The 12,151-nt window shown below is 50.9% G+C and overlaps 1 protein-coding gene across 4 annotated transcripts in view; it reads left to right on the top strand.

The window, feature by feature from the left end:
* Positions 1-11,679, top strand: part of CUX2 (cut like homeobox 2) — a 258,403-nt gene extending 246,724 nt beyond the window's left edge. For all 4 annotated transcript variants that reach the window (XM_046024881.1, XM_046024879.1, XM_046024878.1 and 1 more), the window contains 4 exons: positions 1,684-1,953; positions 3,146-3,334; positions 4,500-4,773; positions 8,659-11,679. In XM_046024881.1, coding sequence (XP_045880837.1) covers positions 1,684-1,953; positions 3,146-3,334; positions 4,500-4,773; positions 8,659-9,460 — 1,535 coding nt within the window. In that variant the 3' untranslated portion in view covers positions 9,461-11,679. The remainder of the gene's footprint in view (positions 1-1,683; positions 1,954-3,145; positions 3,335-4,499; positions 4,774-8,658) is intronic.
* The last annotated feature ends 472 nt before the right edge of the window (positions 11,680-12,151 follow it).

Raw genomic sequence — 12,151 nt, 5'->3', positions numbered from 1 at the left:
ACAGATTCAGGGGCTGTGGGATTGGCAAGGTCATCCCACCCAACGGGTCTACCAAATGGCTTTTGCCAAATGAAAACTGTGGCTTATGAACTCAGTTTTTAAATATGCCAGCGTACCATGGACATCTTTTCTTTTTCTTTTTTCAGCTTTAAGATACATTTAACATAGTAACATTGTATAAGTTTAAAGTATACAATGTGATGGTTTTTTGTGTTTTTTTTAAGATTGTATTTATTTATTTGACAGAGAGAGAGAGCGAGAGAGGGAACACAAACAGGGGGAGTGGGAGAGGGAGAAGCAGGCTTCCTCAGGAGCCGGGAGCCTGTTATGGGACTTGATCCCAGGACTCTGGGATCATGACCTGAACTGAAGGCAGACGCTTAACGACTCAGCCACCCAGGCGCCCATAAAATGTGATGGTTTGGTAGGCATATATATTGCAAATATTTACCACAGTAAGACTAGCTAACGCACCCTTCACCTCACATAATTACCATTTTGCTGTTCTGTTGGGAAGAGTGAAGTTCTCCTCTCATAGCTGAGTGTCAAGTATATAATGCCGAATTGGTCCCCACAGTCACTGCACTGCACATTACATCCCCAGAACGGACTCTTCCTCTGTGGACAGCTTTTCATTACATCCTTTTTTTTTTTCATTGCTTCTGGGAATCACCATATTTTATTCTGTTAATCTCTGTCGGTTGGGTTTATAAAGGGTTCCCAACTTACTTTTTGGAACTTTTCATTTTTGAAGTGATTTCTAATTAATTGAACAGTTGAAACAATAGGACCACGGACTCCCTGTACCCCCCACACAGACTCACCAGTTGCTAATTTTGCCACGTTTGTGCCCTTTTGCTCCTAACCATTGGAGAGGTTAGTTCATTTCGTGTCCCTTTATCCCTAAATACTTCAACAAAGCATTGCCCGAGAACGAGAAAGCTGACAATGGTACCATACCATTAATGTAGCCCACGATCTATGTTCAGGTTTCTTTGGTTGTCCCAATAACAACTTTTATATCATTTTTTAAAGTAAACTCTATGCCCAGCTTAGGGCTTGAACTCACAACCCCCAGATCAAGAGTCACGTGCTCCACAGACCAAGCCAGCCAGGCACCCGCCCCATCCTTTATATAATTTTGTTTCTCCCTGTCCAGGATCAGATTCAGGAACCCTTGTATTTTGTAGTCGTGTCTCTCTACTCTCCCAATCTGAACAGTCTTCTGCCTCTGTTTGTTTTCCAGTTTTGACATTTCTGAATTATTCTGCAGACTGTCTCAGCCGGCTTTGTCGGCTGCCTCCGTGTAATTAGGTTCAGGCCACATTCAGAGCAGGACTATCACAGAGGCGACACTGTGTCCTTCTCACTCCATTGCATCAGGAGGCACCAGCTGTTGATTTGTCCTTCGATTGGTGATATTACCTTTGGTCCTTTGGTTAAGGGGATTTCTGCCAAGTAGCTGTGCTGGAGAGTTACTATTTTCCCCTTTGTAATTAATAAGTATCTTACAGGGAGATACTTTGAGACCATGTAAATACCCTTCTCTTCATCAGCCTCTCATCTGCTAGTTTTTGCATCCAGGATGGTTGCCCACATTGGCTCCAGCACACAAACACCCAAAGCCTGTGTGTCTGTTCCAAATGGCAGTAACTGCCTTCTCTGTCTCTCTGTGGCCCACAGCCAGTCCCACGGAACCAAGGTCCTCGCCGTCGCCACCCCCTAGCCCCACAGAGCCGGAGAGGAGCTCCCAGGAGCCCTTGATCCTGGCGCTGGAAGGCAGCAAGGAGAACCAGCAGCCGGAGGGACGCTCCAGCTCCTCGCTGGGGGGGAAGATGTACTCGGGCAGCCAGACCACGGGGGGCATCCAGGAGATTGTGGCTATGTCCCCCGAGCTGGACACATACTCCATCACCAAGAGAGTCAAAGAGGTCCTCACGGACAACAACCTAGGTACGGGGTGGCGGGAATCAGGGATCCTGCCCTCCTCCCCGGGTTGGCTCTTACTTGCCTTGAGCCAAGTGCCCACAATGAGATCCTGGGGTCCCGGGTCCAGCCTGCAGGAGCCCATCAGCCCACAGGTATCCAGGGTCCTCTGGAAGGTATCTAACTCTGACCCTAGAGTAGGACAGAGCGGGATGAGTACAGGTCTGATGTGACCTGAAATCCTCAGCCCATAGTGACAGTGACACTCTAGCACAATCCTGACCCAGTGCCGAGCCCCTTGCCCTCAGGGGACACAGAGGAGAAACCTGTTCTAGGACTCTTTCACTCTATGGATCATGAACTCCTCTGAGTCTCCACTGCGGGTCGTGCCCCTGTCCCAGAGAGATGCACACAAAGCCCAGATTCTTCACTACAATTTCTATTAGAAAATTAAGACATGTTCTTTATTTTAAAATACCAAACAGTGCAGAAGAAAAAAAGACTAAAAAGCAAGTAAAACTCCCCAAGCCCCCAATCATACACCACAATTTTTATATATATTTGATACTTTCTGAAAACATACAAGAATATATGTATACCTGATCTTTTACATATTTTCTATGTAGATGAATTTACATGCATACTGTCCTATAACCTGCTTTTTAAAAGTGAACGCTGTTTTGTGGACACCCTTCCAGATTAGAATGACCAGAAAGTCTTCTTCCCTGTGGCCAAGTGTTGCAGGTCAGGGATGCCCCACATTTCTGACCCACTTGATGGGCATTTGCTTATTTCCAGTTTCCTTCTGCCTCTGAAACCACGTCAGTATGTGTCTTTGTGCCTTGAGCAAATACAGCTGGAGGGAATTGCAGGGTCAGAGAATACGCACATTGAAATTTTGATGTCGTCTGTCAGAGTCCTTTCTAATGAGGTGAAACTAATTTGTACACACGAAGTTTTCTGACCTATTCGGGGATCTCCTAGGAGTGAGGGAAATCTGAATTATGAAAGCATTTTTGTTGGGAGCTGTCGGGTCCCTTACGCCCAACCTCCTATTTTGCAGAAAAGTCTCCTCCAGACTCCTACTGGGTGCAGGTCCTGCTGGGGGTATGGTCCTTCCCTCTGAGTTCATGGAGATGTCCAGGGTTTTCCTCTTTCTTGTCTCTCCTGGACGCACTGGCCCAGCCTGGGATAACAGGTTGCCCTCCCCTGTCCCTAGGGCAGCGGCTGTTCGGGGAGAGCATCCTGGGGCTGACACAGGGCTCCGTGTCTGACCTGCTGTCCCGCCCCAAACCCTGGCACAAGCTGAGTCTGAAGGGACGGGAGCCCTTTGTACGCATGCAGCTGTGGCTCAACGACCCCCAGAATGTGGAGAAGCTGAGGGACATGAAGAAGCTGGAGAAGAAAGGTGAGCGCTGGGTACTCTGGGCATGGCTTCAGGTTTTTCCTTTGGAACTGTATCTAGTTGTAGCCCAAGGAAAGCCAGGGCCCCAAGGATCCCATCTCAGCCGGGTGTGGGCCTGCAAAACACAGCCATCCCCCAGCACATAATTGAAAGCAACTAAACCATTTACTGTTTCTCCCATGAAAACCCCAATACCCTGCCTCTCTCAGCATCCTTCCTTATACCCGAAGCTGCTTCGAGGTCTTTTGTCAACCCCAACCGTGTATTCCCCAGAATGCTCTCTCTCCGATTCCCCTTGGCCTGTCACCCAGACTCTATACGACACGGCACAGAATTGGCCCAGCAGACAGGAATTCTCCCTCCTGGGGGGGGGCGAGAAGATTGCAGATTCTTCTGTCATCCACTATTATATCCCTGAAAAACTGAGCCAACATTGAGCACCTGCTGTGTGCCCACCCAGTCTTGGGCTGTGCCAAAGGAAGTCTAAAAAAAGCTCAAGGTTGGGAGGTGAGATAAAAACCAACTGGAAAGCGGTCACCCAGGGCAGCAGGGCAGTTCCCAATGAGGGCGCAGGGCCAAGCCAGGCTGCCAAGGGCACACGAGCTGTTGGCATCAGACAAGTCTGCAACTGAGAACTGACTCACCCCTTCCTGGCTCTGTGACCTTGGGCAAGTTGCTCCCTCTCTCTGTGCCTGACGCTCCTTATTCTGAAGATAAGAGCCTCAGGCCATTGCTGGGAGGATTGAATTACACCCTCTATTCTGAAGCAGGCTTCTCTTTCCCCCATTTTGGAGATTTGGGATGGACATGCACCATGCAGTTACAGGGGTCCGTTACACGAATGTCCTGCCCTCGCCCCCAAGACTGTAGTGCCCTTCAGTGACCCTTCCGTCAACCAAGAGAGCGCCGCATAGCCCCTGGTGTTGAACACTCCGCTCTGTGACCAGACATCAGGGGCAGGTGTAGGCAGACCAGCGTCTCGGCGCAGGGTTCGGGAGGATGTGGGAGCCCAGCCTGGAGGGGGGAAAGGAAGACACTGGCAGTGCAGCCCTGAGTGTGGGGCGGGAGCCCGGAGCCGCCCCCACCCCCTGCTCCTGCCAGCACTAGGGGCCCGGCCTCTGGTCGGCACCCCCTCAGCGCTTCCTCCCCCCGCCCCAACTCGCCCCAGCCTACCTCAAGCGCAGGTACGGCCTCATCAGCACCGGCTCCGACAGCGAGTCCCCGGCCACCCGCTCCGAGTGCCCCAGCCCCTGCCTGCAGCCCCAGGACCTGAGCCTCCTGCAAATCAAGAAGCCCCGAGTGGTGCTGGCGCCCGAGGAGAAGGAGGCGCTGAAGAAGGCTTACCAGCTGGAGCCCTACCCCTCCCAGCAGACCATCGAGCTCCTCTCCTTCCAGCTCAACCTCAAGACCAACACCGTCATCAACTGGTTCCACAACTACAGGTGCGGCACGGGGCGTGCCCGCTGGGAGGGGGGCAGGTGCCGGCGGGACCCCTGCCCCATCGCAGGCCCGGGGGGAACCCAACTCGGCCTGTTGTGGGGGGTGCGCCGGGAGACCGTCACAGCCTGGTGTTTAGATTCAGAGTCGAGGCAAACCCGGGTATAAACCCCAGTAGCATTTCCAGCTGTGAGCACCTGAGCGCGTCACTTCAGCTCCCTGAGTCGTAGTCTCCTGACCTATAAAATGAGAACCATAGTGGGATCTGCTTCCTGGATTTGAGGATTGATTCAGGGGGCTACCATAGTTACAGATGCTGGCCACGTGGTACAGGGTAGCTGATGATATTGGTGTCAGCTGTCTGAATTATTGCTTCACCCAGTTTGCGTCTGCCTCTGTGAAGAGACAGGGAATGGTGTTGGGGGCACAGGCCCGAGGAGCCCTAACTACCCACTGAGCCTCATGTGGGAGCCCTGATTTGGGGCTCTTGGCCTCTCCCACTCCCGAGGCCAAAGGAGAACCCTCAGGCAGCCCCTTAGTCTCGCCTGCCCAGGGGAGTGGGTGATTCCTATTTCTGTGGCTACCTCCCACTCATTGCTCCCTAGTCTTGGGGGTCACACTGGTCTCTAGTGTGTTCCTGGGGTTCCTGGGAGTTCAGTCCCGGGGCTGACTGGGGGGCAGTGACTGGTTCAGCAGTGCCCAAGGAGACGGCAGAGGGGCTTCCTGAGCTCAGCAGAGAGCCCTGCAGGGAAGGCTTGATGGGATTCCATCTCTGAGCCTCCCTCCCCAGCCAGGCTTCCTGAGCGGAAAGGGTCTCTGGTGTCCATGCAGTGCCAGAGAGAATCCCTCCACGTGTTCCAGGGGGCAAGGAGATGGTTTCTTGCTCCCCAAGGGAGAAGAGGCAGGAGGAGCCTGGAAAGGTAGAACGTTTGAAATCTCCTCTCTCCACAGCCCAGGCATGGGCATCTCAGAGACTTGAGCTCAGTCTCAAGTCCCAAGTCCCAAGGCTGTGCATTCTTGGGCGAGTCACTATACTTCTCTGAGTCTCATCCCTGTTTACAGACAAGGCAGACAAGGAATCTAATACCCCACAAGGCAGACAAGGAATCTAATACCCCACAATGCTGAATCAAGGAATGAATGAAAAAACTTTAGACATAAAAATATTGTGAAATATTTCTGCTTATGATCAGACTCAGGGCCTTCGAAACAGCAAATGACATAGGTCCCTAAATCCTCACGTCCTCCTTCCCTTCCTGGGGGATATGCGGATGTCCTCTCCCTTCTTGTTCCCTGTAGGAACTGAGTACTCCATTTTTATCCAACATATTCATACAACAAATAGTTACAATGTACTCACACTGATCCAGGATCTGGAGATACAGGGGTTCAAAGCCATCATCCTGGGGCACCTGGGCGGCTCAGTCAATGAAGTGTCACCTGCTTTTGGCTGAGGTCATGATCTCAGGGTCCTGGGATCAAGCCCCACATCAGGCTCTCCGCTCAGCAGGGAGTCTGCTTCTCCCTCTCCCTCTGTGATCTCTCTCACTCTCACTCCCTCTCACTCTCAAATAAATAAAATCTTTCAAAAAGCCATCATCCCTGCCCTTAGAGAGCTTAAAATTATGAACCAGATAATTCTACTATAGCCTAATTACTATACAACAGGGAGGACTAAGGGGCTGAGGGAAAAGGAAGTTCTGTCCAGGGGAGACTCCACAGAAGAGGTAGCATTTGAGCTGGGTTTTGAAAGATGACTAGGAACTTGCACTGAGGAGCAGAGAGAATTCCACTCCCAAAAGAAAGAAACTGGTCTCAAAGAGTTAGAGGGGAATATATCATTTCATTTTGCAAATGTTTCCTGAGCACGTAGTCTGTACCAGGCACTGAAGAGAACAAGACAAAGTCCTTGCCGTTACCATCTCTTACAGACCACCAGAGACAGACGCTATTACACGAGCACTTGTATTAATGCATCATTACAAATTGCAGTGAACTCTGGGAAAGGTGAACGACAGGATGTTTCGAGAATAAATTATCAGGGAGGGGAACCTGGGTGGCTCAGTCAATGAAGCATCCAACTCTTGGTTTCGGCTCAGGTCATAATCTCAGGGTTGTGGGATTGAGCCCCATGTCAGTCTCTGCACTCAGAGTGGAGTCTGCTGGAGATTATCTCCTCTCCCTCTGCTCCTTCCCCTGCTCCTGTGCACACACATACACACACTCTCTCTCTCAAATAAATAAATATAATCTTAAAAAAAAAATAACTACCAAGTACACCCTGGTATAGATTCAGGAGTCAGGAATTTTATTTAAAAAAAAAAGACTAATTTATACTATGGTGTAAATGACTATTAGCCTCATATTTATATCTGTTCTACAGTTTGGACAGTCTAATGCTGGAACTTCAGACATTGAGCCATCCTAAACCCCCCTCCAATCTCATTTCAGTGGAACCCACGAGGGCTCTCCCTGATCCCAAGATCTCTTCTAGAGGAGACTAAGGGTGAAAGTGGAGTCCCCTGGATGGTGGGCTAAGGCCTCCTTTGTAGAGGGACTGGAGACTGAACCAAATAACCCCTCAGAGTCCTTCTAGGCCTAGGCTACTGAGATGGGACCCCCATCCCCAACCTGGACAGGGAACCAGGGGACAAGAGAGTGTAGCCTGGTCACTAGGTTCCCAGCCCACCTGCTTGCCCTGTGATGCCAATCCTTGTGCCTCTCTCAGTCTTGTCTCCTGTATCTATAGGAATGAGACTAATATCCTTTTCCTAAGGTTATTTTGAAAAATAAATGAAATAATCTGGAAAAAGCGCTTGTCATGGTGCCTGAATCATGATAAGCACCCCTTAGTGTGATGTTTATAACTTACAATTGTTAGTATTACATATCAATCACATGTACTTTATTATTAGTATAGACAGGCAGAGGGCCACAGCAGGTAGCTAAGGAAGACCTTCTGTTCTATGACCCTGAACGAGTCATTTCACTTCTCTAGACTTCCTTTGCTATCAGGAAAATGACTGGGGTTAGTCCCCATCCTGGTTTGTCTGCTCTAAAACCAGTGTAAGACTGAGTTGCCCTCCACTGGCAGGGAAGACGCAGAAGTGAAGAGAGGATGAGTGGGTTCTGGACTGGACTCTGGCTTCCCAGGTTCTGGTCCCAGCTTTGCCCGTGTGTGCCGTGGTGACCTGTACAAGTCACTCTTCGCACCTCTGGGCTGATGTCTAAGAATCCCCACAGGAAAGAAGCAGAAAGATGTTGCCACAACCCGCATCTGGGTTTGGCTTCAAGAAGTGCTCTAGACTAGTGCTGTCCAAAAGAAACAATGGAAGCCACACGTGATTTGAAATTCCCTAGTAGCCATTTTTTAAAAACCAGAAATATACGAAATTAATTATAATAGTGTATTTAGCCTAAGGTAACAATTTCAGTGTGTAATCAATATAAAAACTTTACTAATGAGACCTTCTACTTTTTTTTTTTGTATTAAGCCTTCAAAATCCAGTGTGTATTTTAATCCGTACAGCACACCTCAGTCCAGACTAGCCACACTTCAAGTGCTCAGGAGCCACGTGTGGCCAGTGGCTCCTCTACTGGACAGCACAGGTCTAGATCAAGAATTTTGGAATCTTTAACAATCCTGAGTTCAAGCCCAGGCTCCACTACCTACTGGCTGTGTGAGGCTTGCTTCCTCTTGCATGAAGGAGGGTTAATAACAGCACAGCACCCACGAGTAAGGCTGTTGACAGGACTTACTAAGACACTGCATGTGAAGACACCCCCACCCCGGGAAAGTGGGCGGGGTCACAAGGCCACTTGAGTGGATGGAGTCCGGGGTTAGCTGGGTCCCCCATCCGGCCCCTCGCTCACCACAATCTCTGCCCCAGGTCCCGGATGCGCCGGGAGATGTTGGTGGAGGGCACCCAAGACGAACCAGACCTCGACCCTAGTGGGGGTCCTGGCGTCCTACCGCCAGGCCACTCCCACCCAGACCCTACCCCGCAGAGCCCCGACTCTGAGGCTGAGGACCAGAAGCCTACCGTGAAGGAACTGGAGCTTCGGGAAGGCTCAGAGGAGAGCATCACACCCCCGACCCCCCAGGACAAGGCCCAGGTGAGGATTAAGCAGGAACAGACTGAGGAGGATGCAGAGGAAGAGGCGGGCAACCAGCTCCAGGACTCGGAGGAGCCAGACAAAGGCCACGGTTCCCCCAAAGAGGCGCATCCTGACCGTCCCGGTAACGACAGACTCCCTAAAGTGGCCCCGGGGCTCCTCCTTCCAGGCGGGACCACGCCAGACTGCCCCTCACTACAGCCCCCCCAGGAGAGCGAGGGCGGGGAGCGGCTCCACCCGGACCCTCTAAGTTTTAAGTCAGTCTCAGAGTCCTCGCGCTGTAGCCTGGAGGTGTCCCTGAACTCACCCTCGGCTGCCTCCTCACCGGGCCTCATGATGTCTGTGTCACCCGTCCCCTCCTCCTCAGCCCCCATCTCCCCGTCCCCACCCGGCGCCCCTCCTGCCAAAGTGCCGAGTGCCAGCCCCACCGCCGACACGGCTGGGGCTTTGCACCCCAGCGCCAAGGTGAACCCCAACCTGCAGCGGCGACACGAGAAGATGGCCAACCTGAACAGCATCATCTACCGGCTAGAGAGAGCTGCCAATCGGGAGGAGGCCCTGGAGTGGGAGTTCTGAAGGCAGGGGCACGAGGGCGCGGGGCGTACCAGGGGGCCAGCGCCCCCCCCCCCTCGCTCACTCCCCCAGACGGGGTGGGGGAAGGAAGGAAGGAACTCAACCATCCAAATGGGGACAGCAGTGGTATGCAGTTTACGTTTTTTGTTGTAATCCTAGTTCTCTGACCTTGTGAGTGAGCGGGCGGGGCAGGTGCCACTGCCTCCGCTTTCTGGCACCCCCCGCCCCGCAGAGCACCCCCTTCTCCACCCTGGCCTCCCTGCGCGAGGCGGAAGCGATGTGGCACCACACGTTCACCTGGAAACTCCAAACTCTTTTAGAAAAATAAATATTTATAGACCTCTTTTAGATATTTTAATAAAGGATCCTTTGGAATTTATTCCCAGCCAATGCTGTTTTGATATTACAGAGAGTTATAAAATCAGGATGCTGTCACAACTGTTGCGAAGTATACACCGAAGTTGTGTCGTTTTTGCCACTAGATGAGATTAAAAGAAGACAATTGTTCAAAGCCATCACAAAACACTCTAAGACTGACCAAAATTTAGATAACCCTTGAACTGCTTTTTTTTTTTCCGTATCTGTCTGTGAGACACAGCACATTGCTACTGCCCTTCCAGAAACCGTGTTGAAAAGAGAAAGTCCAAAAGACTCTAAATGAAAACCTCGATGCCGTTGAGGATGTGTTCCATTCTGCTGGTCTGTCGTGCAGCCTCAGTAACCCGGAGTGTCCCGTGCCGTCGGAAATGTTGTAGAGGTGTGGGCCGTGGCCAGCCCTCCTCCCCAAGACGTGACGTGGTACAAAACTGCTTCCTTTCCCTCTCGTCAGAAACCTGGGGGCTGCCAAGTTTGGACAGCCAGGCTGTCCATCTCTAGACAAGATGTGTTTCTGGATTCTCTGGGAAGCCAGGCGAGGGGTCAGGTGATTGGAGGGCAGCACTTGAGCCAGAGTGACCCCGCTCCCCTGAATCGTGGCCATAGCACAGGAAGTTTCCCCACTGGCTTTCCAGAGCAGGACTGCGGCCGCCATCTTCCCCTCCCTATGTTTTAAGAGAATAACAGCATTGGTCATCCCATGAGCACCCAGCACCAAAAAGTAGATTCCTCCAGCTGGAGACCCCAGTTCCGCTTCTTGCCATCTTCACTCTCAAGCTGACCCAGGTGCTGTTTCTGGAAGGCCTCTGCAACTCCCAAGTTAAGGCAGACCAAAGCAAGAAGGTTGAGTTCACCACAGCATGACCACTGTATCCCAGGCTCTAAGTCTACCCTCCTACCTTCTGACACACGACCTTCTTGGGAGCGGAGACTCAATCCCCCCAAACTCAGAGGAGCCCTTCCTCTAGAACCTTCGTCGCCAGGGTTCCTGGCGGGAGAGTTCCCAGTGTGGATGGAACAGCCACCATATTGGTTTTCGACTCTGTCTCTCTCTCCTGTTTTTATTTCTTTTCCTTTATCAAATTCTCCGTGGGAAGGCTGAATTGGTGACTCCCCAGCTGAAACCAGAATGACGATGAAAAGGTGGCCATAATCGGTGCCAATCCAGTGCCCCAGGGGGAGATGGCTGAGGGTTTTCAAGGATGCAGCAAAATCCAGTAAGCAGAAGGGGACAATTGAGGGCTGTTCCAGAAATCTCAACTCTCATGCACCCAGGCCAGGCTGCAGACTCCACAATCAATGAAAAAGAACACGAACCCTGCAGGAAAACATCCTTTTCCGTACACCCAGGCTATGCATTGAAGAGTTTTCCACTGTATACATTTTTATCCAGATGAAGGTATTTTTATATTTTGACAATAGGAAACACTGACCAGTTTTCAGAGTAATCAAATCTGGAACAAACGAAACATCTCCTTTTAGCCACCACCGCCCTGTCTCAATTAAGACGACCATGAGGGAACACACAACTTTCTACTGTTGAAACCCACACAACATTGAAACCCAGGCTCACCCGCAGACTACAGATCTTAGAGGACTCAATCTGGCTTTTGTGTGACGGGATTTGATTAAGCACTTAGCATATAGTCTTTTGAACACGGAAATCCTGTTGTACTGAAAGCTAGCAGACCCATGAACAACCTTTGTCAGGTTCACGTCCTATAACGGTAAAAACAAAACAAAAACCCACAAAACCGTTTCTATGAGAGATTGATGAACTTTGTTTAAAATTTTAAAAAGAACACGTTCTGTAAACGCGTCACTCAATACAGAATTGTATAATAATGTCTGGGTGTCCTGCTTGCTTTTTTCTGGAGCTGGGGATGCAAATTGGAGGTCCAAGCTCAGAGGTGTTTTACAAGACGTTTTTGTTGGGGGGGGGGGAACTGGCTTTTAAATTAGTTTGCCACCATTAAAATATGGGGACGTGTCACATAAAAATCCTAATTACCGGCTTCTCTTGAAAACCGTAAGATCTGGCCACAGTGGACCCAAGTTCTAAGGTAACAGCAGATCCCCCTTTTAGACAGGACACTTGCCTGTGATGCGCCTCAGTCCTCGCCTGTACCACCTGCCTGGGTCCTGTGGACATCTCTGTCGGCGACTGTGCTATGGGCTCCAGCAAAGGAAAATGGAAGATCAGATTCCATGTTTGTCCTCAGTGCAGCAGGGTGGAGGCAAGTTAGACTCTGGGCCTGAGATCATGCCTTGCCCCCAAATCAGTGGCCACAGGTCATGGCCCCAGGATCACCCAGTGGA

Source organism: Meles meles, chromosome 12, assembly GCF_922984935.1.
Source record: "Meles meles chromosome 12, mMelMel3.1 paternal haplotype, whole genome shotgun sequence".
Lineage (NCBI taxonomy): Eukaryota > Metazoa > Chordata > Mammalia > Carnivora > Mustelidae > Meles > Meles meles.
This window is presented reverse-complemented; position numbering and strand designations above follow the sequence as displayed.